Source organism: Mycteria americana, chromosome 1 (assembly GCF_035582795.1).
Source record: "Mycteria americana isolate JAX WOST 10 ecotype Jacksonville Zoo and Gardens chromosome 1, USCA_MyAme_1.0, whole genome shotgun sequence".
NCBI classification, from domain to species: Eukaryota; Metazoa; Chordata; class Aves; order Ciconiiformes; family Ciconiidae; genus Mycteria; species Mycteria americana.
The window spans coordinates 87,220,963-87,248,803 of record NC_134365.1 but is presented as its reverse complement, the minus strand read 5'-3'; the positions used below and the strand labels follow the sequence as shown (position 1 = coordinate 87,248,803).

The following is a 27,841-nucleotide window of genomic DNA, read 5'->3' as shown; positions in this document are numbered from 1 at the left end:
GAGGGGTCTGGGTGACCCGTACTAAAGGGAGGGTTAGCGCTGGGGGATGCTTGGTGGATGCCAGTACAAAGGACCACGTCACACGACGAGGTGTGGGGGCTCTGCTGGCCCGCGCAGGACCAGCACTGGGCTAGTCCAGGCGCCCACGAAGTTGCGGCAGGTCTCGGCTGGCGCAGCAGGACCTGCTCCCACGGAGAGACGTGGGGACGGGGACTGAGCCGGGCCTTGCCCCCGGCAGCGGCCCTCCCTCCCCGCTCCCCTACCTGGACGCCGAGCTGCCCGCCCACCGCGGCCCCGGCCCGGCACCGCCCGCCGGCCCGGCCCCTTGGGTGGGCCTAGGCCGGGGCCCGCCAGGACGCCTACCCGCCCCGGACCCCCTCTCCTCCTCCTCCGTCTCCTCCTCCTCTCCCTCCTCCTCCCGAGCAGCTCGACCATGGCCTCCCTCCTCTGCCTCCTCCTCCTTGCTGCCGCCGCCGCCACGTCGCCGAGCCGCTTGGTCCCCTATGACCTGCTGTACGCGGACGGGGTGCGGGCGTACTTCGCCCGGGACTGGGGGCGGGCGGCCGAGCTGCTGCAGCGCGCTCTCCACAGCTATGCGGGGCTGCGGGCGGCCCGCCGCGCCTGCCGCGCCGCCTGCCGCCGGGAGGCGGCTTTCCTCAGCGAGCCGCCGGGGGCCGGGCCCTGGGAAGCCGCCCTCTTCGGCCGAGTGCTGCAGCGCGCCGACTGCTTGCAGCACTGCCTGGGGCGCCGGCTGGGCGCCGCGCCCTCCGCCCACCGCGCCAGCCACGCCATCCGCCGGGACTTCGAGCAGAGAGAGCCCTACAACTACCTCCAGGTGGCCTTCTTCCAGGTGAGGACCGGCCCCGGCGGCGGCGAGGGGCCTCCCGGGGTGGGCTCTCCCCAGGGGGCTGGGAGTCGCCACCCCCGGGCAGGTCCCCAGGGCCTCTGTCAGCAAAGGCAGGGTGCTGGCTCTGTGCGGCTCTCCTGGAGGGCCACCGGCCACGGGCCAGCTGAGGAGGTGGTGGGCAAGGCCTCGCCAGCCCAGGACACAGGCTGTCGGGGTGGTGTGGGGCACAGGCGCCTGGTGGGTGAATCCAGGGAGCAGCTGGGGTGAGGGGTGGGTGTGAAGAGGAGAGGGCCCCCGGGAGCGTGACAGGCACTGCTGCCTTTTCTCCGCAGCTGAAGAAGCTGGATCAGGCCGTGTCCGCCGCTCACACCTTCTTCGTAGCTAATCCCCAGCACCTCCAAATGCGGGAGGACATAGAGAAGTACCAGCGTATGTCAGGAGTGAAGTCAGACAACTTCCGGGACCTGGAGGCTACGCCACACTGGGTGAGGGTTCAATGCAGAGCTAGGCGTCAGCAGATCTTATCCCATCCTAGGGACCAGTCTGGGACCCTGATCTGTTCCCACACAAGGGCCATGGCTTGAGACAGGGCCCCTGTACATAGAATCACAGAATGGTCTGGGCTGGAAGAGACCTTTAAAGATCATCTAGTCCAACCGCCCTGCTATGGGCAGGGACATCTTTCACTAGATCAGGTTGCTCAAAGCCCCATCCAACCTGACCTTGAACACTTCCCGGGATGGGGCATCCCCACCTTCTCTGGGCAACCTGCTCCAGTGTCTCACCACCCTCATCATAACAAACGTCTTCCTTATCTCCAATCTAAATCTACCCTCTTTCAGTTTAAAACTGTTGCCCCTTGTCCTGTCACTACACACCTTGTTCAAAAGTCTCACTCAGTCTTTCTTATAAGCCCCCTTTATATTTGAAAGGCTGCAAGAAGGTCTCCCTGAAGCCTTCTCTTCAGGGTGAAGACAAACCATTGCAAGTGTGACACAGAGACTTTCTGGTGACTGTTACAGCAGGCTGTAGGGCCTTGGAGAAGTATATTTGGCTTAAGTCCGGAAGATTTGCTGTCACTGCGTGGTGGGCTGTGCATGATCAGGCAGGCCTCTAGATGTCAGCACTACCCTGTGAGCGACTCGAAGTCTCAGGGCGTCTTTTGGTGTCACCCATGCTGATGAGGGACCTGTCCTTCACAGGAAGCATATGAGGCTGGGGTGCAGCACTACAATGCAGATGAGTACCTGCAGGCTGTGGCCAGGCTGGAGGAGTCACTCACAGAGGCGCTGTCAGCACTGGAAGAGTGTCGTGCCCTGTGTGAAGGGCCTTGGGAGGATGAGGACGAGGAGGAGGAGGAGGAGATGCAACCTGGCCTGTACGAAGCTATTGCAGGTAGCATTAGAGGCACAGAGGGTTGGGTAGGAAGGCCATGCTCCCCACAGTGGACATGCCCCATTTCCCAGTGCTCCTGTCTGGAAGAAGTGTGAGCTACTGCCTTTCTTGCTCCTCTCTCTTGCAGCCCATTATATTCAGGTTTTGAAGTGCAGACAGCAATGCGTCCTTGAAATTGCCACAAAGCCGGGGCGGGTTTCTGCCACGGAAGATTTCATACCCTCTCATCTTGATTTACTGCAGTTTGCCTATGAGCAAGGTGAGCAGAGCCACAACCCAGTGGGTTATGCTGTGGCACCCCTAAACTTGCCCTTTGTCTCTGGACCTGGAGGGCAGCATGTCATGGGGAGAAGTGGCACACTGACCTGAGCTCTACCTCTGTCTCCCCCCTTCTGCCCCCCGACTCTTCCCAGAACCTCTCTTCTCTTGCTCAAGCCTGTGGCCACCTTGGGAGAGGTCCCTTGTGGTCCACTTCAGTCTCCTTGTGCAGCTTCTGTAATGTGTGGCTGTTCCCACTTCTTTCCTTCAGGACTCCCCATTTCAAGTCCTTGCTCCAACTGTCTGCTGTGTATTTTATACCCTCCTTTTCAATACGTGGCTCCAGACCAAGCCTCCACTTCCTATCTGGAGCATGCGTGTGCATCTCATCTCAACAGTGGTGTTCCTACTGAGTCAGCCCTGCCTGCCCTCACTGAACTGATGGCCTGTCGTGACATTGGCCATCCTGTCACCCTGTCACTTTCACACGTCCCTCAGTTCTTCTCTTGGATACCTCTGCTCCTTCCCACACTGACCCAACTGACTCTCATCTCCTTTGTTAGACCATTGGTAAAACTTGTATCTCAAAGAAGCCTTCAGACACCTCATCAAATCTATTGGGTGAGGGAGGTGGGACTGTCTTTCTTCCAAATATATACTTATATTTTCTCTGTCTCCTCTGAACAAGCTCCCAATAAGTATTGAAAGGGGGCCCATTCTTCACTGGGCTCATTCCCTGTATTCTCTGCCCATCGTTGGGCAGAGGCCCAGCTAGGCAGGGATTGATGTGTACTCGGTGTAAGGCCTCCTACTGTCGGATCCTGACTGGGCCATTGAGTGCTACTGGCCTATAGACATTTGCTGCTAACGTGAAGTCTTTCAGAGACATATCTGTTTGTTCTGCTCTGTTCCTGCCCAAGTTGGGAACCAGGCACTGGCTGCTGAATGTGCTGCTTCCTACTTGCTCTTCTATCCCACGGATGAGCCAATGTTGGAGAAAATCAAACAGTATCACGCGGAACTGGGAGAGGACACAGCTGTCGCAGCCAGAGAGGTAGTTACAACCCCAGGTCTGTACTTTTTGGCCCTCCCCTTGTCCCATGTGACAGGATCACAGTCCAGGAGACAAAAAGGGAAACGTGTTTCACTGCAGATGTGTGCCAAGCCCAGGACTGAAGAAACTGGAGCCTGAGTTTACTTATAGTCTGTATCAAGCAGGGTCCCTTCAGGACAGAACCGGGCTTTCACAGTGCACAGCAGTGTGTTGGGGCAGGCTTCTGCCCTGGACAGGGATGGGGTTGTCTTTTGTGGGGTGGTTGTTTGACAGCCTCTTTGCTTCCTTAGAGTATCCAACATTATGTGCAGAGATCTTTGATGGAGAAGAAGTTGATTTATTATGCAGTAGAGCATCTAGGAGGAACTTTTAACGACCCTGTAAGTAACGGTATCATCTTAATCTTCCTGCCCTGATTTCACCAAGGCAGTTGCCAGCATTCACTTCAGTAGCACATGATCCAGAAAGAATCGGATGCTGATGAGAAGGACCCCTAAGTCCTTATGAGGTGGATCTTTAAGGCCTTTCCGCTGCTCCAGGACTGAAGTTAGTTTGAAATTGCTGCTGTAACCATATGCATTAGCCCAATCTGGCTGTCATCAGAAGCAGGCCAGAACCATTGGTCTGATATTCACTAGAGAAGCAGGACAAGGAACTGGCTGTTTGACATGATCCAATGTGGGAGAAGTTTGTTGTGTACTGAACGGTCTGCATTTGTTCCTACAGGATCTTTGGACTCCAGATGAGCTGATTCCTGAAAACCTAAAGGAGAAACACAGGTAAGGTTGGCCAAGTTGACTAGGACTGAAATATAAGTGTTGGAAGTAGGGGATGGGGTCGGACTGGCAGGGGTGGTACAAGGAACAGTAATACCTACTGAAGAGTGGGCAAAACAGGAACAGAAAAGGTGTGAAATGCTACCACAGAGAAGGATTAGGCATAGCTCTGTGTACTGACAGCCCTGGTCTCTGTTTTTTCCCTTGTTCCCGAGAGAGGATCAGGAGAAGCAAAAGCAGGAAACTCTGGATGTGGAAGAGAGGGAGAAGAGGGGTGAGTAAAAGAACTTGAAGAAGGACTTGGATGCAGTCAGCCAGGCTTAGTCAGGCTAAGTGCTGTCTTTTCTTCCATCCTCAGACGTTTGAATGCTAGCATAGATGCAGACTGACTCAAATGGCTCAGCAAATCTTCTCACTGTTTCTTTTCTCCCTCTTTGATGCACATGTAATCTTGCAAAATCTCACTGCGTACATCTCTGGGATGGGAACTCAAAGAGCACTGCGGCTGGAGAAGCTGAGAGCAGCGGTGCCTGAATACATAACAAGCCTGTGGACATGCAGATCCCTGTTCAGTGTGTCAGGAGTGTCTACACCAAACCTGGTTCAACTCCACCAGCCCAACTTGAAAAAACATTTTTCTGAAAGGGACAAGGAGAGAGGGGGGGAAATGGAAACTGGAAACAGACTATTCAGCTTAGGCAAGTCTTTCCCTGAAAAACACAAGTTCAAATGGTTTGTGGCTGAATGGTATAGACTGCAGTGCAGAATCCCGTGTTCTTGCTGGTCCTCTATTCTTATGTGTGGACATACAGCCTCTTGCAGGGCTCTGTCCTGGAGTCTTTGCTTGAAGTGACCCCAAGTAATTCTCTGCTGTGACACATAGGAGAGCAGATCATTCTGAGGGCCTGAGTGCCTTGGCATTCCTGACCATCCAGAGGTCAGAGGGGGGGACAAAAAAGGCCAAAGATCAAAAGATCAGATCATCAGCTAATACCCATTGCTTCTCTTTGGGGCTGAAGAAAGTAGAAGGATTCACTGGAGATAATTCTGGGCTAAGATTTATGATCGAAAGGAGGGTTGATGGAAGTGTTTACCTGCTTCTTTTCTCCAGAGCCTCACCCCAGTAGGCTGGACCTGTTCTGCTGCTGCGATCCACAGTGCACTCAACTTTCCCCAGCTCCCTGCTGCTCTCCCAGCAAGCCCCAAGTTTCTGCTGGCTCCTGAAGCACTCGCTGTAGGCCAGCTTCCCCAGCGTATGCTCTGGTTCCCCTGAAGCATGTGAGGGGTGCAAGTGGCCCAGGTCTGCGAGGAATGGGCACTTCTGGGGAACTGTCCTGTCTTCTCAGAGAATGTATAGTGTTTCTCCACTTCCTTATCCAGGCTGGGGGTTGGTGTCTGAGGGCTTCTTGTCCAAAGCTTGTTCATGCCTATCTGTACTTGCTTCTCCACAGGTCCTTTGCCTTTTGAGGGTATTGCTGTCACGATGGATTCCCGCCGGATGAATGGAACCCAGAGGGTTGTGTTTGACAGAGTGCTGACAGAGTCTGAGTGTAAGGACCTTCTCCGGCTGACAAAGGTGAGGCGTGGGTCTTGTAGGAGCTCCTGTATGTGTACTTTCCTTCTCTGCAGGCAGGGTTGTAGTGTTTCCATGAAGGAGAGATGGCAGCCTAACATGTGTCATCTGTATCCTTCTATTCCAGGCAGCAGGAGAATCAGGAGATGGCTACCGGGCAAGACGGTCGCCTCACACCCCACATGAGAGATTTGAAGGGTTGACCATTTTGAAGGCCATGCAGGTAAGTGGCTCTGTGAGTCTGCCGCCTTCTTGATTGTCCAGAAAGAGTGTTTGCCACTCGAGCATTTTTCTCTGTGAAGTGCAGTCTGGATGAGGTCATGGGTGTGTTACTTCCTCACAAGCACATGTGCGGTCTCCCCTGACCCTCTTCCTCCACGATCACGTTTAGGCACGTTGTACATGGAGGGCTTGACAAGTGCTTTCTCTCCTGTGAGACAGGGTTTCAGGATTGCTTCTTGTCCCTGTGCGGTAGTCTTACAGACATGTTTAGCTTAGAATTGGAGAATAAATTAAGGTGGAAGGAGCCTCTGGAGATCTCTAGTCTGATCTCCTGCTCACAGCATGGCTAATTCCAAAGCTAGATGAGATTCAGGCAAGTCCTGAACATCTCCAAGGGCGAAAATTCCCCAACCTCTCTGGGCACCTGTTTCAGTCCTCTCAGGAGGATGAAATTTTTCTTTATATCTAGCCAAAATTTCCCTTGCTGCAGCTTTAGCCTATTGCCTGTTGTCTTTTCAGTGGGTCCCTCTGAGAAAAGACTGTCTCCATCTTCTCTGTAACCTTCTGTTAGTTGACAGGAGACTGTGGTTAGATCCTCCTTTGGCCTTCTCTTCTCTAGGCTGAAGACACCCAGCTCTTTCAGCCTCTTTTTCTAAGTCATGTGCTCCAACACCCCTGCCATCTTAAGACCCTTCACTGAAGACACACTTCAGTTTACTAGCATCCCTGAAGTGATACTGGGGCACCCAAAATGGTGCTGCATTCCAGATGTGGCTTCATGTGCTGAGTAGAAGGAGAGAATTGCTGTGCTGTACAGGTGTACTCCTGACTTATATTTACATGAGAAAACATGTTATTTTCTTACATATGTGACCACAGGACTTTACACAGGTCTCTTCTTCTGTACTGTGTACATGTATCATTTATTAGAGTGTCTTTGTATGTAAGTATTCTAACAGGCTTGCTTTTCACTTTTAGCTGGCCCAGAATGGGGACGTGGACTGGAGAGATGCCAAATTGCTTTTGCAGGCCAGTGAGAAATCGCGGAAAATTGTAGAGTCCTATTTTACTCCTGGAAAGAAACTCCATTTCTCATTCACACACCTTGTGTGCCGCACGGCTGTAGACGGTAAAGAAACTTTCACCCTGTTAGTCCCTGTCTCCTGGAGAGTCTCCTCAGTCCCAGCCACGTGCTCTCAGGGGACTCTCTTCCCTTTACTCTCATTGTGCCCCTTTCTCTCTGCCTTATTCTTTCTTGAAACTGAAAATGCCCATGATCTTTTTTGTAACTTCCCTTTTCAGAGGAACAGGAAGGTCGCATGGATCTTAGTCATCCTGTCCACGCTGATAATTGTCTCTTGGATCCTGAGGGGCAAGAGTGCTGGAGAGAACCACCTGCCTATGTGTACAGGGACTACAGGTAAGAGAAGAAGGCGACCTGCATTAGATCACGTGGAGATCAGAACATGTCTCCCTGGCCCCATCAGAGGATGAGCTCAGCTTATAGAAACCAGGTGATGGGTTGTTGGCTCACAGCCAGCCAGGGCTGTAGCATCAGGCAGAAGGCTGCATCAGGTGGCTTCAGAATGAGGTGTGAAACACCTTCCCTAGGCTGGGAAGAAGATCCGCCCTTTCTCCCTCCTCCCTCCTCACAGCCAGCATTAATGGAGAGCAGAACAAGGCTGGGAGGCTGCATGAACTAGAACCATGATATCAAATTGTTGTCTTGGGGGTCTACCACAGTATTACAGTTCACTGCCAGCCCTTATGACAGTCTGTTTCTTCTAATCAAGTTCCATCTTTCACAGTCTTCCATGCATTACAGGAGAGGGAGAACCAAGCTCCTTGGATTTCCTTTGTTTGAGCAGTCAGTGTACTTTGTGACTATTCTCTCTGTTCATCTCTCTCAAGAGTCACTGCCAATGGTTTGTGTTGGGTTTTTCCATTCCACGTGAGAGGTTTTTTTCCAGCCTGTGGCAGGTTTTGTTACTCTTCTGTAAAAAAACCTGAAATATATTTTAAAGGTGGTGACAGTTGTTGCACACTGCAGCCAAATGAGGTCAGTTCACTACAGTTGACTCCTCCTATTTACTATCCCATCCCTGGGCATCCAGAAATCTTATTTGCCTTTTCTTTGAGTGCTAGCTGTACCTAGAGCAGAAATCTTCCCTGAGCAGCTTATGGTAAGGATGTGGGACTTAGAGGGAATTCCAGTATCATTGAGTGCATTTCCCTTCTGATATAAATGTTGACTTGGTATAGTCAGATTGCAAAGTTACCAGGCTCTGTCATGTAGCTGGTTAGATCTCTACCCCTCCTGTGGGAAAGCTGTCCAGTCACCTCACTCCTCCCTGCATAGTGGGCTTCTCTGACTTCTACTTGAATGTATGTTAAAATATCTTCCTGGGATCTATGTCACTGAGCTATTCCTGCCCTCTTGCAGAGTGAATTGTGATTGACCAACCAACTCACAAGGGCTGAGCTCTTCCAGTGTCCTTTTGAAAGAGGTCCCTGTGCTCCAAACTGCCTGGAACTCTTCTATGTATTTGTGCTATGGTCGTTAATGAAACCATTGAACGGGATTGGGCCCAGGGATCCAAGAGTCCCAGTGATCCTCCTCTGGGCAAACAGTACTCCTTTCAGTGCCAGTGGTGCACTAGTCACTGTGTGCTGTTCACGTGTTCGTCTTCACCTTCTCTGTGTTCATTAGTAATTTCTCTGGTGGCACCATTCTGAGTACTTTTACCAGAGTCCAGACTGCTGAGATCAAGCATGTTGTCTTTCCCTGGGAAGTAAACTGTTTTGTCAAAGATTGTGTGGCTAGCCCAATCTGCTTTTAGTACCCCCATGTTACATTTTAAGACCGTTTTCCGTTTACCTCTTGTCCTTCAATTATCCTTCTCAGAAATGGAGTCTAAAGCCCTGCAGACTACTGAGGTCAGGCTAACAGGCCTGTTTATGCTTCAACCATTATCCCTATCCTCCTGCCCCTTCATGTGTGTGAGAGATAGGATATCTTTTCTCCAGTTATAGGATACGCTTTTCTCCAGTCATGTTACCACTCTGACTTCACAGTCTTATGAAAACCCTATGGTAGGAGGGCTATAACTTCCTGGGTTTCAGGGTTGGTAATCCTCTCAATGTCCTTATGTCCTTAACGTTTTGCTTCAGCAGCCATAGTGTTGATTTCTATTTCTTTCTCCCAGTCCTATTAATGAGCCTCTCTTGTTCCTCTGACTTTTTCTATCAGCTTAATTGAATACCAAGAGGAGCTCAAGTAGTTTGTGGTCCATTCTTTCACCTAGTTGACTGTGGTCTCACCTGCACTGCACAGTGGCCTCACTGCTTCTCTTTTTGTCTAACATTAGTAAAGAAATTTCTTGTTTTAATTTTCTTTTCTGCATGCACTAAGCCTCTTTTTGACCATTCTTATGTTACCCTGAAATTCCTTGACTTTTAAGACATGGCTTGCTTTGCTGATCAGTCTCCTCTTCCAGGCTTTAGATTTTTTCCAATCTTAAAGCATAATGTCATGCCAGGTCAGAACCAAGGTCCATCTAGCCCAGGGCGTTGTCACAACAGTGCCACAGATGCATGCTGCAGAGGATTAAAAAAAACCCTAAACAGGACAAGTGTATAGAGCTAACTCCCTGGCATACTCTCCTAGTCTCCTGTGGCTTGTGGCTCAGGGACTCCCCTCAGTTAGGCACTGCTGTATTTAACACCCCCAAATGCATTCTCCTGTTAACTGGTCTAGTCACTTTTTGAACCTGTGGTATCATTCAGGTGCCACAGCCTCCTTTGACAAGGAGTGTGGGGAAGCACCTGGGAGGAATGAGCTTTACCATCCATATGTGTTCTCTCTTTGTCCACAGTGGCATTCTCTACCTCAATGATGACTTCCAAGGTGGGGGCCTTTTCTTCACTGAAATGGACAGTGTGACTGTCACAGTAAGTCTGGGACTGGCCAAAAGAAGGAGGGAGGACTGAGGGTGAGCCTTAGTCTGGGCGGTACGAAACTAGTTGGTTATTGGATCCCACCACTCCAAAACCAATCCAGCGCTGATGCTGTGGCAGATTCAAATAGGGACAGCTAAAGGCAAATTGAGGCAAATCTCAGACAGAGGAAAGGTTAACTCCTTTCTAGCTGAGATGTTCCAGGCTTTTGTAGTCTGTGGGTGTCTGTGACGTAGTTTGTCCCTTTGATTCTCTCTGTCCCTCCCCAAGGTCTACCTGGCTTATAGACTGGCAGTGAATGCCTAGTGGCTCTGCACTGTTCCACATTCCCAGAGGCAACGTTACCTCTGTACAATGACCGTATACCCCAGAACAGGCGGCTGCTGGCTTCATTGTCTCTTCTCTCTCTCCTGGCAGGCCGAGGTGCATCCTAAGTGTGGGAGGCTAGTAGCCTTCAGCTCTGGCAAGGAGAACCCCCACGGTGTGTGGGCAGTGAGCCGCGGCAGACGCTGCGCCATTGCTCTCTGGTACACGCACTCCCAGGAGCATGCTGAGCAGGTAAAGGACCATGCTGGAGAAATGGATTTGAGTACCTCCAAGCTAGATCAAATCCCTCTAAGGAATGGTTTGTGGGCTTTCCCAGGGGGCAGGGCCTAGTGCAGCACTGGGGATTGTCCTCTGACAAGGTACCTGGTGGAGGGGCCAGCCTGTGATGGGTCCCGCAAGAGAGAATGGGCTCTGGGGGGGTCGGATGGATGTGGCAAAGATGAGATTGTCTTGTCAGCCCCTGCAAGCAGGACAAAGACCCTAGCAGGGAGGGGTTCACATCATCTCTTTTCTCCATGGCTGCAGGAGCGGGTGAAGGCAGAGGAGCTGATGGAGCAGAGGGCTGTGGAGCAGGACCGGCCTGATGGAGAAGAACATCAGGGGGCTGATCACAGCAGCAGATCCTCCTCAGAGCTTCCCATTCCCAGTGGCGGAGCCAGGCCAACAAGCTGGAGACACAAGCCTAGCTCAGACAGGGCGCAGCACCCCAAGGAGCTGCGGGCCAGAGATGAGTTCTGAGTATGCGGGGCCCTGGGGGCAGGGCTGGCACACATGGTCTGGCAGGTCTTGGTAGCAGGGCACGGGACCACAGAGGCCTGGAGCAGTGTATTAGCATGCTAGAGCTGTAGTGATGGGGAGGGATGCAGCTTTCTTCTCTGTGACATCCCAGCAGCTGAAAAATGGGAGCAGGGACAGAGTATTAAAGTCAGTGACACCAGGAACTTTCTTCACTGTCTTGCCAATGTGTTTGTGTCACTCAGAAGTAAGAAGGTAGGGTCTCCTCACCCCACTCCTCTCAGTGCTAGCTTCTTGGTCATCCAGGGCCAAATCTGACAGGGGGAGGAGCCTGGGGTCTTTCAGCAAGGGCTGTTTCACATTCAGGAACTCAAAACAAAAGCCTCTGAATTTTCTAGGCACCTGCAAACTCCAGAAACTCACAATTGGTCTGAGAGAGGGAAGGTGAGGGACTGTGACTATATGGAATAAAAGCAAAATGCTGGACACAGATGTTGGTGGGAGCTTGAGTCTGTACACCAGGAGGGAGACATGCACACTTGTTGCTGATGGAAATGTAGTTAACAAATGGAAGAAGATTGAGCCCTCAGTGAAAGAAAACAAAGTATTTGCCCAGATGCCAGCCAGTTCTGATAAGGGAGAGCAAGAGAGAAAGTCAGCCCTGCCATGACTAACCCCTGGAAAGGGTGCACATTTCCCTGCAGCAAGGCCCTTCTTCCTTTTTTTTTCCTCTCCATGCACCAAATTGCCCCTGAAAGCAGAAGAGATATTTTGTTTATCATTTTCCAACCTGATACAAAGACAATCTGCTGTCACTGCCCAGGGGATTAGTGTCCCAAGGTGGGATTATATTGTAGCCAAACAGGAATTGAATGGGGTGGATATGGAGTATCAAAAAGAGCAGTGACCATTTTCCTGGGAAGCATTACAGCCAGAGATCAATCTCTGGTCATGACATACACAGGCCTTGATGAGGGTTGTGCATGGAGACCCCAACTACAGTTCAGATGGAAGAAATCTGTAGTGCCAGGGCCAGTGGTGTAAGAGGTGGGTGGGCGATACCCTCGTCGCTGTTGGCACAGGGCCCCTGCTCCAGGGAAAGGGAAGCCTTTCCTCAGTCTGAATCCCGGCACTCCCTTAACACACAAGCTTGGGAAACTCACATCAGCAACCCTGTTTGCCTCCCGTCCTCCCCAGGATCACAAGAAAAAGACAATTTGATGCAGGCATTTCAAATTCCCCCTCCCTGGCAGGAGGTCCATCACATCCTAGCACTCACACATCCATCCCGATGATTTCTGGGGGGGTGCTGGATGGTTCCTGCTTGACGAGGATGTGTTGGGGGGTGAGGGGCCAGTGTCCACATCTTTGGCTTGCTTTCCCCAAAGGTGGCTTGGGTGATTAGACTGATGGCCTGTGACGTCAGATGAGATCCGTTAAAAGGTATTTATCTCGGGCTTGGGCCAAAGCCATGGGAGAGATTAAAAGAGATTGAGGCCAAGATAATCCCCTTGTAGCATCCCACTAAAGTGGCTGCCAAAAGGCATGCCACCAAATCTTTTGCCACCCCTGGCCCCTGTGCCCAGTTCTGTTTTCCCCATGCAGAGCCCAGTTTGCTGCCCAGAGAGGGTGTGACCCCAGCCTTGCCATGGGTTTTCCCTTGGCAGGGCCACTGTGGGTGGCACCATCCTTCTTCTCGCCCTGCCCAGGACGCAAGTGGCACACTGTTCCAGGGAAAACAGGAATACCTGTGGACTGTGAGGTGCAGCAAGCCCTGCCCCAGTGGCTGATAATCCTAGCCTGTTCTAGCTAATCTTCACTTCATTAGTTTGTTGCGCATATAAACAGAGGGAGTCAAATCTGCGTGTGATAGTTTCTTTCCCTTCAGGAGCAGCATGCTACTCTCTCTTTTCACCCCTCCCCATCCACCTGCTTTGCATTACGTCCCAATCCGATTTCCCCAAGTCTCTGGTGTCTGATTTAATTTGCCTGATGCTGCTCCTGGAATCAGCCCTCCCCCAACCCCTCCCATCCACAGCCTTCCAGCTCCCCATGGGGAGATCAGTCCTGGGAGAGGCTGAGGAGCAGAGAGGGAGCAAGGGACTCACTGGGTGGACAGGCAGGACTGACTGGAGACCACACAGGGACAACGGGCTTCTGGCCAGCAGGGAGCCATTCGCAGCAGGAGAGGCAGGCTGTGAGGGTCCCATCCAGGGGTGACTGCAACCCATCTTGCTCTACAGATCCTGGTAAGGATGCTGCCTTGTTGTGATGCCTGAGGTCACCTTGATGAGCCTGGCACTTGGGATCCTGGGTTTCTTGGTGTGATGCTGTGGGGAGTTTTTGTACATGGGCTGATCCCATCTGAGGATGTGGGAGGGAAGATCATGGTGGGGAAGGAGTTTGGGTTAGTGCTGAGATGTCTTTATAATGATGAGGGGCTTTGCACTGGGATGGGGTTGCTTATTCTCCCCTTGGCAGGTAAACCTCACCAGTTTCCAGATTGGAACAGGAGGGTAACGCCTCCCCCGAGGGACCTGGCACTTGCTACCCATACACAGTCCTGCACTCCGGGTGCACCCCTGTGCATACCTCTTTGCAGCTGGCTGCTTTTCTGGATGGAGAAAGAGCCCTCAGGAAGCGAGGAGCAGAGCAGGGTAATTCTACCCTGGCCTTTGATCTCCATCACAGGAGAGGGGGATCATCTCTGTATCCGGCTCTGCAAGGAGCCCAGGGTCACCAGGGTGAGCATGCGAGGCCAGCCAGGGATTACACAGAGACCCAGGGATGCTGCCTATTAATACTCAGACATCCCTCCTGCACCTTTCCCTTTTCTATTTACAGCCTTTTCCCAGCATCCCACAGAGGGACCACTCCCTCCCGAGTGTGGGGAAAGCTACCCGGAGGACAGGAAATAAGGGAGTTCACCTCCCCTTTCTTCCCACCCATCACTTGCGCCCCAAGCCCCACAAGGGAGCAATGCAGGTGGCTTGATAGGACAGCCCCTGGGGTGCAGACTGGGCCCCTGCCATGGCATGGTGCAAGGGACATAGCCCTGAACAGTAATGGCATGGCAGCAAAAGGCAGAAGGCAGATAATTCCAGACCCCCTGCAGCCTCGCACCACAGTAGAGGCATTTGGTCTGCCATGAGCAGACACCCAAGGGCTCAGGGATGGGTCTGGTTGCCTACAGACAGGAGCACTGCTACAGCAGGTGCCTCCAGCAAGTTTGTCAGAAAAGGCAGGAGGGGAAAGAACTGTCATGTTGGAGAGCAGAAGAAATGAAACGTGGTTTCAAAAGCCAAGAACTGTGAACTGGATGAGCACAGCCAAAGCAGAGCTCAGAAGAAGGCTGGTGTAAACTGACTAAGCCTAGGCTCTGTTTGGCTGTGCTGTTCTCTTCAGTGATGCTTGTAGGAAGCACAACTCCGGACCAGTGCTGGTGCCAAGGTCCTCCTGTCAGTAGCTCTTTGCAATGCTGGGGTGGTCATGGTGAATTGCTTTTTCAAAAGTACCTAAGGACTTGGTTTCCTCTACTGCTTAGCATCCACCTGAAACAGCCCTTACTTCCAGAAAGCACTGAGCATGCACTATTTAGAAGCCTTTCCCATTAAAACCAGGCCAGGCAGCTACCATGAGCAACTGTGAGCTGATCCGTGGATCTACAAGAAATATGCATCCCTAAAGTCCTGCTGGTCATGTCAGGAACATGCCTTGCCCAGACTCCAAACTCCATTCCCCTTTCCCCTGTTCTTCCCTCATTTGGCTCCCCCGTTTCCTGTCCTAAATTTACATGACCATGATGAGCTGCTCTTTTGCACACCTGCTGTAGGCCTCCTAGGAGGCAGCTGCACTCTGCTGGGGACCAGGTAACTCAGTCTCCACAAATTGCACTGGGACGTGATGGGTGGAGGGGACAGGCGAAGCTGGAGCTATTATTATCGCTCATCTGTGGCTCCTTGTCCTTCTGAGGCTGAGAACAATTCCCAACTTCATTTAGAGTGTTCTCTGAAAGGGATTTAGAGATTTGGACAGAGTCCTGAGCCTGAGCTGCACCTTCTCTATATTTAGCCCTTTTTATCTGTCCTCAACATTGTGCCCCTGCCCTTTGATCTGCCTGCCAGCTCCGAAAGCCCCTCATCTGGTTGTGCAGCTTCACAGAGCAGGCACCTGTGAACTGGCTCTCCTGTGCTAGTGCCAGCATTGAGAAAGAAACACCTGGGGAAGGGAAGGGGATGGTGAAAAAGCAAGGAAGACTGGGGACCTGACGGGTGGTGGGGAGGACATGTGCAGCCAGCTTCACCTGCAGCAGAAACTGGAAGGAAGAGAGACCAAGGCTTCCACCTCCATGCAGGTCTGGGTGGGCAAAAGCAGAAGTCCACAAAGACAGATTAGGGTAGGTGGCTGGATGATGATCTCAGATTGCCAAGGGTCTGTGAAATGACAGCCTGGAGAGCAGAAAGCCAGTGCTGTTCCAGCTGGGAGAAGCTCTAGGAAGGGATTGCTGTGAGGAGGCCAGGTCTTGGGGGCCAAGCAGAGGAGACTGGAAGGAGAGAGTAGAGAGGTAAGAGGTGGCCCAGCAGGAAAAGGCAATCCAACACTTACAGTTGATGGAGGGCACATAGGATCAGTCCTGGGGAAAACTGAGAAAGAGGAAGGTGTGGACCACAATGGTAGGGATGGAAGGGTGGCTGGAAGTTCAGGTTTGCCACTTGATGTTCTGGGAGGCAGTGACCAGAGCTGGACACAGTCTCTGCAGCTTGACTGTGCACCAAAGCTGAGGGGCAAATGCCACAAGATAAGGAGGATGTGCAGCCTCCTACTGAAAGCTGCAAGGCCTTCCCCAGCATCTCCCCAGTCTGTCAGTTAGCTGAGAGATGGCATGGGGTGCCCAGCCCCTCCCCAAAGGAGGAGAAGTACATTCAGGTGGGTTTTCATGGCCAGCATCACTCAACCAGGTGCAGCTATGTATCCTTGCTGGGAGGAACCCTGTCATCACTGTTCTGTCAAAACAAGAGAAGAAAAAAAACAGTGGAAAGAGCCCAGCTCACATGCTGGTCTGTCCCTGTCCTTCACCATAGCTGAAGCTGGCAGCCCCAGGCCACTGCTGTGGCACCTGCCTCTGGGCCCTGACACTGCAGCCCTGGGCCCCTCTCCTACTTCCTCACTGTGTGCTGGGGCCAGCAGACTGGGCCAGCAGCCATGTCCAGTGCATGGGCAGGGAGCAGGGAAGAAGCAGCAGTGCTGTGGCTCTGTTCAGGCTTGCAGGCAGCAGGTACAAGTCTTTCTCTGCAAAGTAGAGCCTGAAATATCCTCCCTCTGGGATAAGCTCATGCCTTCTAGAAGCTGGGGGAAACCTGCATCTCTTTGTTTTTCTTATGCTCAAGCCATGCCACAGGACTCATTGACCAAGCAGAAACTCACCCTGCCTGGAAGATCAAAGGAAAGCCACAGAGACATTCAGGGGAAGGGATTCTGGAGGGAAACTCGAAGAGCTCTACGAAGCAGCAAGCAAATGTGGAACTTGGGAGCCATCTGCATGTGCTTGCCCACAGCAAGAGAGCAGCCTGGCAGGGAAGGACCCAAAGCCCCGTTGGCTGGAAGAAACAAGGCCTTCAGGCAACAGGCCAGAGGCGGTTGGAGGCGATGTGACTCACAGGGACTAGAAGGAGAAATTCTGCAGGTGCTGCTGGAGCATTTCTTGTCCTTGGGGCAAAGCACTGGTTCTAATGATGAACACTTGGAGCTTGGACGCTCGGACACACTTGGACACTCACACCTACCCAGGAGAAGGATTGAAGCAATAAAGGCCAGATTTGTCTGCAAGACTGGGAAATGCTAGAATCACTGGTGAAGTTTTAAGTGCACATAAGAAGAAAGAGGGAACAAAACAGAGATGCTGTATAATCATATGGTGCACCTGTATCTTGAATATGGATTACAGTTCTGGTTCATTGCCCTCTCTGCAAAAACATATCATCTATACTCTAAACAACTGCAAAGGGCTTAGAGAACAACAGAGGTGATAGGATGTAACAGCTTACATGGGAGGAATGACTAAGTGTGCTCTGCAGTCTGGAAAAGAGATGTATGAAGACGGAGATGACAAAAATCTATAAAAAAAACAAGTGATGCTGAGGTGAATAGAGACCAATTATTTGCTGATTTTTCCAACTCAAAAGCTAGGTACCACCAAGTGGAACTACTGCCATTCGGGAGTAACAGAACCAGGAATTTCTTTGCAGAGCATGCCACTAAGCTGTGGAAGTCCTCACTATAGAGGATGCTAAATTTCAACATGGGTGCCAGCAGTGTGTGGACAAACGCATAGAAGAAAAATCCATCAAGAACTTGCATACAGTAATTCTGCTTCTAGCTAGGGAAGTCAATGAAAAGCTGGGGTTAGGAAAGTAGGAGGAATACCACTATCTGCTTATGTTATTCTTAGATCATTCCCTAGGTATCCACGTGGGGTATTTTGGTGTTTGGGGTTTTTTTGATGGGAAACTAGAAGGGAACCCTGACAGAGCACCTTAACAGCCCCTAGATTTCTTTGGTGGTTAAAGAGCTGGTGGGTACTGACTGGTGATGTTTTGGCTAGGAAAAATGATAGGAAATAGCCACTGGGCTCCCCCCATCAAGTTTTCTCCTCCTGGAGCTGAGATGGACAGCTTGGCCATGGACAGGCAGAAGCTGATGAAGAGGACCCAGGACTTGGTAGGGCCTGGAACGGGGAGGTTATAAATAAAGAGGTGAGGGGAAAAGTGCAGCCAGAACCTCAGCAAGAGGTTCTGGAGGTCTTCAGCTTCCCAGTGTACAAGTAAGCAGGATACAAGACCAAATGGACCTTTGATCAGGCCCAGTACAAACTTTTCAAATGTTAAGGGCTTTGACCAGATGCAGCACGACATTACCAATCATTCAGCCAAGAAATGGTTGCTAAGCCCTTATCAGAGATGCCTACATTTGCATAACTGAGCAGTCATATTAGTGCCCTTTCTACCTCACACCTCTCTCCTTTGATTTGTCTCCTCAGAATCAAGGCTGCCCCACGTGGAGGAGCCACCCCTAGGTCAGAAAGATGGGGGAAATGGAACAGATGAAGCAGGAGGCTGAGCAGCTAAAGAAGCAGATTGCGGTAATGCTGGCAACAGTCATGAAACTGCTGAGAGAGTGTCTACCCTCCCATGTCCAAGTTCTCCTCCTCAGCCGCAACTTGGAGTTGAGCTTTCTCCATCTACATCCTTGAAGCCCTCCGCAGTTCTGCACAGCGCTTTAAGTGCTAATGGAGATCTTCATAGCGGGAGGGGGGGGGGGGGGGGGAAGGGAGAGAAGAGGGGACTCTACAGCAGTGAGAAGGAAGTGGCTACGGGCATTGTGTCTGCAGGGGAGCAGAGAGTGTAGTGTGTCCCCAGGACCTCCTCTGTCTGGGAGACAGCTGGTGTTCTGCCAGGCGGGAGGATCCATGGAAAGGATGTAGCATGGGGAACTGGATGCTGAGTAGCTTTTGGCTTGCCTTCCTGATGTTTGACTGCTGCCAAGGTGCCCTGGTCACAGACCAGGATCCCCCTGTGCTGGCCACAATCCAAACACAGCAAATCCACAGTTCCTACCTCTAGCATCTCCCAGGTTATGCCCCTGAATTTCATGTGCCATCGCCTTCATCGCATGGCTTTTTCTGTCTCACCTGCTCTTGTCTCTTCTCCAGGATGCCCGGAAAGCCTGTGCAGACACAACACTTGCTCAGGTAAGGGACAGGGCTGGCTGGGCAGGTGAGTGTGTGTGTGGATCAGCTAGCACCACTCCAAGGGGGACTCTCTCCAGTTGGGAAGCAGAGTTAGGAGGCAGAGATGTGGGGAGCAGTAAAGCTCCTGCCAGTCCAAGATTAATTCTTTCTCTTCCCCCACTCTTTCCTCAGATTGTGTCTGGAGTGGAGGTTGTTGGCCGTATTCAGATGCGGACCCGAAGAACCCTGCGTGGGCACCTGGCCAAGATCTACGCCATGCACTGGTCCACAGACTCCAAGTGAGAGAGATGCTGCTGATCTGCTGGGTGCAGGGCAGCACATGGGTGTAAAGGGCAAGAAGGCTCTGATGGGAAGAGAGCTACTAACATGATCTTATTCCTCTCTCACAGACTTCTGGTCAGTGCCTCACAAGATGGGAAACTGATTGTGTGGGACACATACACAACTAACAAGGTAGGATTCAGATGGCTGCAGCAAGCCAGGATACTGGAGTGGGTCCCCTCAGAGCTAGTGCCCTTGCCCTTCTCCCTCTGCTGCCAGAGTCCCAACATGGTTTCTTGTCCTCCCAGGTTCATGCCATCCCTTTGCGTTCTTCCTGGGTCATGACCTGTGCCTATGCCCCCTCAGGCAATTTTGTGGCCTGTGGGGGCCTTGACAACATGTGCTCCATCTACAACCTCAAGACCCGTGAAGGCAACGTCAAAGTGAGCAGGGAGCTCTCAGCCCATACAGGTGTGTGTGCTGCCTGCCTGCAACTTGGGTGCCCTCTGCTTCTAAACCTCACTCTCCTAGCTCTGCCCTGTTTCTCATCTTTCCTTGTTCCCCCTTCCCAGGTTACCTCTCCTGCTGCCGATTTCTTGATGACAACAATATTGTGACTAGCTCTGGAGATACCACATGGTGAGTGTTATCTTCTGCATTCTAGTGACATGACCTCTGGCTCTTAGAGGCACAGCTCACATCAGGAAGTGCAGTCCTTTTGCTCTGCAGCAGTCCACTATCTAAGTGTGAATTGCTCCTACACAGGGAAGCCATGCAGAGCATCTTAGGAAGCCAGATCCATTCTTCCTCCCTTGGCAGAACAGGTGCTTCTCTTCCCAGTTGAGGTTAGGTCAAGATGCAGATCTACTGGTGAAGCAATAGGGACCATGTCGTCAGCTCTCACAAAGCATAGTGTTGTTTATCCCAGGACACAAAACATCGTAAATTTATGTGAAGCCCACATACACGCTCCACTTCTCAAGTCTTACCCACTGTGCAAGGGACATCTGCAAAGCCAGTGCCTGGATCGTTTTGTTCCTGGCTCTCAGGTCCTGCTGTGCTGTGCCTCTGAGCAGTGCCGAGTCTTTATTCACCCCCACCCCATCCCAACACCTGCTTTGGAAGAACATCTTGACAGAGAACGAGTCAGGATGTAGCATTTCCATAAAAAATCAAGGTTACACGGGGCTTGTTCACCTGGCTGTAGTGTGGGATCCCAGTGAACACAGCTCATGCATCCTACAAGCCTGGATACAGCATACCTTTTTCAACTGTTTGCCTGTGGGTCCCTCTTATCTCCTCTCAGTATTCCCTTCAACTGTTGCAGTTATGGAAATACGGTCAAACCTCACACACCCCCCAGCCTTAGTCTAACTCTGCTTTGGCAAAGGTATGACCAGCAACAGCTGTGAAGGTATCTCCTGTTGTATACAGCTGACTCCAGCAATACTCTCACCCATTTTCACATGCCGTAGCCAGGCCCATGGCTTCCCTTCTTTTGTTTGTGAGTACGACAGCTCTTCAGCCCACCTGTAGATCTGCTCTGCCTGGGTTGGCTCTGAGAAGTTCTCTCCTCTTCTGCAGTGCGCTCTGGGACATTGAGACGGGGCAGCAGAAGACTGTGTTCCTGGGTCACACCGGAGACTGTATGAGCTTGGCCGTCTCCCCAGACTTCAAACTCTTCATCTCTGGGGCCTGCGATGCTACTGCCAAACTGTGGGACGTGCGGGAGGGCACCTGCCGCCAGACCTTCTCAGGGCACGAGTCCGATATCAACGCCATCTGCGTATGTATGCTGTCTGCATGGTGGTGGGGAGGCAAGGAAAATGGAGGATGGACCAGCTCTGAAATAGGGTCTTGGGACAAGGTTGAAAGAAGCTGTCACGGTCATGTGGGCAACAAGGGTCTTAGGAGACCTTGGCCCCATGATCCAGCCTAAAGCAAAGAGGGCCTGAGTCCACTGAAGTTTGGAGACTGGCTCTTCCCAGGCACCAGGGCACCAAAGCATCTAGGTCTGATTGCTGTTCTCAAAGCACTGCTTGGACTCAGTGAGCACGCCGTGATCTGTGGAGCTCAGCACCCTAACACGTGTTCTGGTGCAGCTTTGCTCATAGCAGCTGTTGGAAACCACAGTTCAGGCATGCTCCAGGAGCCCTGGCACAAGACACAAGTGAGGTAGCAGGAATACCTAACTCAGCTGAGGGTCTTGGTCAGCTCCAGATAGCAGAAGTGGTAACTTAGGATCATAGGGAGATCTTCTGAGGACGAAATCTTCACGGGAGGCAGATCAGACATTTGGGGGCAAGTATCCCGCTCAGAGGCAAGGATTCAAACCAGAGCCCTAGAGGTGGCAGGACAAGAATCTTGTCAGTTTGATCCCCTTCTGCTAACCAAATGAGTCTGCCAGCCTCCTGCACTGTCTGCTGCTTGAACCACCCTCCACTGACTTCAATTAGTACAGCCTTTCTCACCTGTCCTATGGCTACCCCACCAGCCATATGGTTTTCTGCTACACCTGCTCCTGAAGAGCTCTTTTTTGCTCCTCAGAGAGACAACACACAAAAGGAGTGTGTATGAGAAGGTTGGGGTATGAGGATTAGACAGAGGAAGGCTCTCATAGCTCTGAACCATGCCAGACCGCATCCTGGGAATAATGGGTGGACACTTGTCAAGCCCTGAACTAACAGCTAGAGTTAAAGAGACAATAATCCTTCCTCAAGCACTGGAACGTCTGCAATAGCTCTAGCCCCATTGGCTTTCTTGAAGTGGAAGGGGACTACTTGGTCTTAAGAGAAGCATCACTTTCACCCTGCAGCAGACCCAACTTTTATGATCTAGTGTCTTATCCCACTGGGTTTTCCTACCTCTGTGGCTTCCTGGTGGTTAGCAGGGAGGCAAAGATGTTGAGGAAATCTGTAAGGCACAGCCTGATTAAAATCTGGTGTGTGCCCTCCTCAGTTCTTTCCTAATGGTGAAGCCATCTGCACTGGTTCAGATGATGCCACCTGCCGTCTCTTTGACCTCCGGGCAGACCAGGAGCTCATAGTGTACTCTCATGAGAGCATCATCTGCGGAATCACATCAGTCGCCTTCTCCCGCAGTGGGCGCCTCTTGCTTGCTGGATATGACGACTTCAACTGCAACATCTGGGACTCCCTGAAAGCAGAGCGTGTGGGTGAGTGGCTCCTGGAGGTCCCTCTTTCATTCCCTGCAGGGTCTTCTGTCCCTACCAAGGCAAGGAAAAGGCCCTTATTTTTTCTAAAAGGAACACATCCTATACTGACTGAAACCCAACAAAGCTTCCTCACACTTAAGGAGCACACCATAAGTAGTACAGCTATCTTTTGTGTAGAAGAACTATTGTTTTTAATGTTAAGGAAGTCAAGACTTTAAACAACATTGTTTCAAGGAGGAAAAGAGCATTAAGGTCCCTATTAGCTAAAACTGCTCACAAGCACCAATAGTATTTCCTACTTTCTCCTAGCCTCTGCCGTTTGCCAGTTCCAGCTACTCACAGTGCCTCTTGGTGGCCAGGCACTGAGCTGGGCATGGACCTGGGCTTCCATCCAACATCTTTGTATACTCTGTGATGCTCATACACAGAATACACCCAAGTGCCATTTTTCTTTCAGATGTGGCCTCTAGCCTCTAAAAACTTATAACACAGCCCACCAAGAGCATTGCTATTTCTCAGCCTTATCAAGGACAACATCCTTTCTTAGTCCTACCATCGCTCCAGGGTGAAAGCAGTAGTATGAGGATTCAGCTGGCCAGACCTTCCCAAGAACATTGTTCTTTGGCTAGTCCCATGGGTCGTGGTTGTATGCCACACAAATATTCTTCTGCATGTTTGTTCTTATTAGCCATTTACTGATTGTAATACATTGTGCAGGAACAGACAGTGCGATACACAGGGGTGTAGGTACACAGCCTACGATGAGTGTCCTCAGCATGGTCAACCCCTTCGTCTCTCCTAGGCCCCACTTCTTTTCCTGACCTCTCTTCTTTCCCCCCATAGGAATCCTTTCTGGCCATGACAACAGAGTGAGCTGCCTGGGAGTGACAGCAGATGGCATGGCTGTTGCCACCGGCTCCTGGGACAGCTTCCTCAAGATTTGGAACTGAGGACAGCAGCAGAGAGGGAGAGCAGCAGAAGCATGGCCCACAGTCCAAGCCCATGCAAACAGCATTGTCAGCTGAGCACAACAGAAACGCCTACCTACCACTCCCACTTGTCTCTAGACACAGGTCACTTGTAGGGGTCTCCCAGAGTGAAAGGGAAAGGAGAGATCAGGGAGGGGGAGCAGGAGGAGCTGGGGAGCAGGAACACATGCACTGGCCCTTCTCTCCCCCTCTAAACAGGCCCAGCAGGCTTGAAGACCTGCAAAATGCTGGTCGTTATGTCTCAGGATGTTACAGTACAGTTCAGACGCTGCATCTTCCTTCAAACACCTCTACCCACGTTGACACTCATCCTTCAGAGGACACTTCATGCAATACCTCTGTCCCAGGCTAAGCTCTGTCCCTGATTTAACTCTACCTGGCTTCTCTGTGCAGCTGTCCTATATCCCTGCAGACAGCCTCAGAGATGTACTGCGTTTGAGATTTTATCATGTAATATCAAACAAAAAAGTTAGTATAAATTGCTCATTTTCCATTGGGGAAGACTTAGCTCAAGTCTTTTATCTATGCATAAACAGGGGAATGGTAGCCCTCAGACCTGCCAGAATACCAAGGAATGTTATATTTATTCTTATTTATTTTCTGCTTCTTGCTGTTCCTTCTCTTTTTGTCTCACTCCTGCATTGTGTGGTGACCCTGTCTAACCAGTAGCCATCAGCCCCTGTTTTCAAGTCTGTTATAGATCATCATAGCCCAGGCTAATAAAGAAAGCTCACATAAGCACTGCAGGCTGTGTTCTTTCCAGCATTGCAAAGAGCTACTGCAAACATAACTCTTCTCCTGTGAATACTGCCTACTGACCCTATTCAGAGAACATCTTGTACACAGGCCTTGCTCTACCTCAAAGTCCCCAGGGGACAGTGTTCCTCACCTACATTTTAGCTGAGAAGTTGTTAGTCCCAAGGCTTGGTACCTTAGAGTTGGGATAGAGAGCTGAAAATGCATCCTTGCAAAACTTGGATATTTGAGCTCAACTACACAACACAGCCATTATATTCAGCCCCTATTCCACTTGTTGGCTCATAACCACATCCCAGGGTCCAAAGGCTCTGCTATGGAGAGTTGAAGGTCAACAAGGTATAGTGACTTATCAACAGAAGATACTAATTGCACAATGTTATCCTATTTTGGATCTCACCCTCATGCTAGACCCTTGCAACTGGCTACAGCCCATGAGTGTGTTAGTTTCAGTCAGTTAGACAGAAGTCCAGAAATTACATGAGATACATCAGTCTCCTGCACAGAGCTGCCACTCCCCAGCCCACTCTGTAGCAGATGGGTTCAAGGTCAGACCCTTCTCAGCACAGCTCTAAGGTAGCACATTACAGGCAGGTGACAGAGCTGAGTTTTAGAGCTAACAGAAGGCTGAACTATTTGTTCCTGAATCCTTGTCCCCAAAGAAAACATTGCACTGAGCAAGCAAGGGACTCCTATTGTCCTATCACGACATAGATACAGTCAAAGGTTTAATACAAATTTATTTGCTACAGATAAGGTCTCTACAATAATACAGTTGATATACAATAGAAGAGCCAAAGTCTGTACTGTACATATGACATGCAAAGCTAAGAGAGAGTATGCTCTCTCCTTCCCCTTTCCACAACAGGGATATGTGAGAAGAGTGACCACAAGTCTGGAGTTTCAGTCTATTGCAGGATTTCTCACCCTTAGAAGACTCTCAAAACATAGAAGCAAATTACAGCAAGTTCCCAGAAAATGAAGTCTCTAGTTCTCCACAAAAGGACACTGTTGGTTCTCTTTGTTCAAGTCACTCCACGCACAGTTCCCAGATTTGAGGCTCCTGCTCAGATCCACTGTTATTTCCTTCTTCTCCCCAAGGTTCTCTCCCAACACATGCCTCTTACCCTAGAGGAAGAAAAAACCCCAAACATACAGTGTAAAACACAAGTTAATTGAGGCTTAGTTAATTCTCAGTGGAACACATAGCCCATTTTCTGGCCATTCAGCTCTTATGATAATGTCCAAGAGTGACGGACTCCTTTCTACAGCCTAAAGAGAAAGGATGTACTGAAATGGGCAATATCATAGTAAGGCCAAAGATACAGACATTGAACAAGACTTGGAGGCATCCAGGGACAAGACCAACCCACAGAAAGATACTTATGAAGTCACCAGGCTCTACAGGCCTAGGAGGCCACAGTTCCAAACTGGGGCCCTACAAAACACAGAAACTGAAGGTGTTGGGTTGTTCTTTTTCAGCCTGTTCTCCCTCCCACAGTATGACTCACTAAGCTTTACCTGGCGAGGGGCAGGAGCACTGGGGGAATTATCATCTTGTAGGATGCTGAGGGGAGAACGGCCAGTTCCACCCGATGTTGCCATGATTTTGTTGTTGGTCTTGCGTCTTACAGGCTTGCTCCCTAGTGACAGAAGTAAGCACATCAGTGTATTACACCAAGGCTAGAGTGTCCTGGATTTTAAACGCCCCCTGGCCTTTATGATTTAGCTTGCTTGCCTGCACAGCAAAGGCTGCTACCCAAGCACTTCCAGGTGAAGGGATCACAGAAAGGTTGAGGTTGGAAGCGACTTCCGGAGGACATCTGGTCCAACCCCCCTGCTCCAGCAGGGCCACCTAGACCCAGTTGCCCAGGACCATGTCCAGATACCTTTTGAATACCTCCAAGAATGGAGGCTCCGTAACCTCTCTGGGCAAGCTACTCCAGTGTCAGTCATCCTCACAGTGAAAAAAACTGTTTCCTGGTGTTCAGGTGGAGCCTCCTGCGTTCCAGTTTGTGCCCGTTGACTCTTGTCCTGTCACTGCGCACCACTGAAAAGAGCCTGTCTCTCCCTTCCTTATACCTTCCCTTCAGGTATTTATACATATTAGGAAGATTCTCCCCTGAGCCTTCTCTTCTCCAGGCTGAACAGTCCCAGCTCTCAGCCTCTCCTCATAGGAGAGATGCTCAGCACAGTTTTCTGAAGCACAGTCTATATTAAAGACTCTCAGCACCACTCAGTCATTGCACTTAGATGTGCTTCCCACCCTCACTCCCCAGCTCTTCCCAAGGAGAAACTGCAAGGTCCCTCTGAACAGGCCTCCACAATTTACAAACCTGTCTCAGAGAGGGGAAGAGCTGACATTTATGTCTTAAAGAGATAAATTTACCTCTTAATTTTTACTACAGATTGAAAACACAATTTTTCAATTCCTGATAGAAACCAGTCTGGTAAAAGAACAGTTCCCAAAGGGGCCTCCCATCTGCCAGCTGCAGAGCCCCAAGGCTGAGCTATCTGAGGCAGTGGGAGACAACTGAACTAGGGGGAACAGACAAGGTCTCTGTAAGCAAGCAAGCCTGGAGAAGGCACATGCACCAGTGGGTGTTGGGAGCCCTGACCTGCTCACACCATGGACCGTGCAGCTCTCCAGGCACACGAAGCCTTAGCTGTGTTACCCCCACACCAGCCACTTACCCGAGGAGAAGCCGGGCCCGGCAACACGGGCTGGCCGAGCCGGGCCCACACTGGGAGAAGGCGGCCTCTCCGCCCCTTCCCCCAAGGGGGCGGCCCCCTCCGGGCCGCCCGCGGGCGAGGAGCTCCGCCAGGCCGCCTCCTCCGCTGCCGGCTCCTCGGCGGGGCAGGCCGCTCCCGGCGGCGCCGGCTCCGGGGGCGCGGCCTCAGCCCCGAAGGCCTCGCTGAGCTGCTTCACCAGGCGGTCCACACTGTCTACCGGGGAGGGAGGGATGGAGGACGGGGTGAGCCACTGGGCCAGGCCGGGCCGCGCAGCCCACCCACCCACACGCGGCGGCCTCACTCACCACTCGACGCGGCTCTCATGGGCGTGCGGGAGATGCCGGGCGTGGGCGAGCGCGGGTCCCGGTTCTGGCTGATGCCCGCCGCCGGCTCGGCGAGGCCGGGCTGAGGGCTGCCTGCTAGGGAGCTCACCACCTGCGGAGAGAGCAGGCATGGGGGCGGCGGGCCAGAGCCGCCGAGGGGGGCGGCGAGCGGCCCGCAGGAAGGCGCCTACCTCGATGGGGGTACGCAGGATGCCGGCGCTGGGGGAGCGGGGGTCGCTGACGTGCGCCAGGTGCTTGTTGCAGAGGGCAGCAGGGGTGGCCGGGGCGCTGCCTGAGACCCCCATGGCGGCGGGCGCCAAGCAGCGCTGCTCCCCCGCCCCACCCGCCGCCGCGATTCAAATCTCGCGCGCGCCAGGCGGTACCGCCCCATTGGCCCCCGCACGGGGGCGGGGCCCGCCCAGCCCCCAGGACCGCCCCCGACCGCCCATCTCCCGCGAGGGCCGCCCGGCGCTCCACAGCCGCCTCCCGGCACGTCCCGTCTCGCCCGCCGCCGGCCCGCTGTCAATCTTGGGGGAGCTCCCCGCCCCGCTCTACGTCGCCATTGGTCGAGGAGCCCGACACCGCCTCCCGTGACGGCAGAAGGATGCCTGCGATTGGGCGAGCCGGCCGTACCGTGCCGCGGGCCCGGCCCTCAGCCTCGCTGACGGCGCGCCTGTGCGGCTCGGAATTGGCCAGAGCCCGCCTGACCACGT

At 52.0% G+C, this 27,841-nt stretch overlaps 2 protein-coding genes across 8 annotated transcripts; one reads left to right on the top strand and one right to left on the bottom strand.

Moving 5' to 3' along the window:
- The first annotated feature begins 354 nt into the window (after positions 1-354).
- LOC142413989 (guanine nucleotide-binding protein G(I)/G(S)/G(T) subunit beta-3) lies at positions 355-24,838 on the top strand. 6 transcript variants are annotated; one of them, XR_012776953.1, is made up of 17 exons: positions 355-850; positions 1,180-1,332; positions 2,050-2,242; positions 2,370-2,501; positions 3,421-3,554; positions 3,845-3,934; positions 4,281-4,333; positions 4,546-4,604; positions 5,782-5,906; positions 6,031-6,126; positions 7,104-7,254; positions 7,428-7,545; positions 10,001-10,076; positions 10,500-10,640; positions 18,181-18,282; positions 18,853-18,891; positions 19,063-19,163. XR_012776953.1 is itself a non-coding variant. In XM_075510780.1 (15 exons), the coding sequence occupies exons 1-15, from the start codon at positions 434-436 to the stop codon at positions 11,145-11,147; spliced, it is 2,151 nt and encodes a 716-aa protein (XP_075366895.1). In that variant the 5' UTR covers positions 356-433; the 3' UTR covers positions 11,148-11,354. The 6 variants fall into 6 exon arrangements, 4 of the variants coding, with proteins under 4 accessions (XP_075366895.1, XP_075366929.1, XP_075366921.1 ...); XM_075510780.1 differs by lacking the exons at positions 18,181-18,282; positions 18,853-18,891; positions 19,063-19,163 and adding an exon at positions 10,935-11,354 and having other exon boundaries at positions 356-850; XR_012776954.1 differs by lacking the exons at positions 6,031-6,126; positions 7,104-7,254; positions 7,428-7,545; ... (3 more) ...; positions 18,853-18,891; positions 19,063-19,163 and adding an exon at positions 5,442-5,681 and having other exon boundaries at positions 5,782-5,903.
- Positions 24,788-27,507, bottom strand: CDCA3 (cell division cycle associated 3). 2 transcript variants are annotated; one of them, XM_075510827.1, is made up of 5 exons: positions 27,320-27,506; positions 27,111-27,240; positions 26,767-27,018; positions 25,594-25,715; positions 24,788-25,200 (listed from the first exon to the last, which is right to left on the bottom strand). In XM_075510827.1, the coding sequence occupies exons 1-5, from the start codon at positions 27,431-27,433 to the stop codon at positions 25,060-25,062; spliced, it is 759 nt and encodes a 252-aa protein (XP_075366942.1). In that variant the 5' UTR covers positions 27,434-27,506; the 3' UTR covers positions 24,788-25,059. The 2 variants fall into 2 exon arrangements, with proteins under 2 accessions (XP_075366942.1, XP_075366949.1); XM_075510834.1 differs by lacking the exon at positions 26,767-27,018 and having other exon boundaries at positions 27,320-27,507.
- Positions 27,508-27,841: the final 334 nt, after the last annotated feature.

Excerpts from the sequence above, each read along its gene's own strand:
- CDCA3 (XM_075510827.1), bottom strand. The coding sequence starts at position 27,433 with ATGGGGGTCTCAGGCAGCGCCCCGGCCACCCCTGCTGCCCTCTGCAAC. Across the intron at positions 27,241-27,319 it reads TCCTGCGTACCCCCATCGAG|GTGGTGAGCTCCCTAGCAGG; the intron begins GTAGGCGCCTTC and ends CTCTCTCCGCAG. Across the intron at positions 27,019-27,110 it reads CATGAGAGCCGCGTCGAGTG|ACAGTGTGGACCGCCTGGTG; the intron begins GTGAGTGAGGCC and ends CCTCCCCGGTAG.
- LOC142413989 (XM_075510780.1), top strand. The coding sequence starts at position 434 with ATGGCCTCCCTCCTCTGCCTCCTCCTCCTTGCTGCCGCCGCCGCCACG. Across the intron at positions 2,243-2,369 it reads CCTGTACGAAGCTATTGCAG|CCCATTATATTCAGGTTTTG; the intron begins GTAGCATTAGAG and ends TCTCTCTTGCAG. Across the intron at positions 2,502-3,420 it reads GCAGTTTGCCTATGAGCAAG|TTGGGAACCAGGCACTGGCT; the intron begins GTGAGCAGAGCC and ends TTCCTGCCCAAG.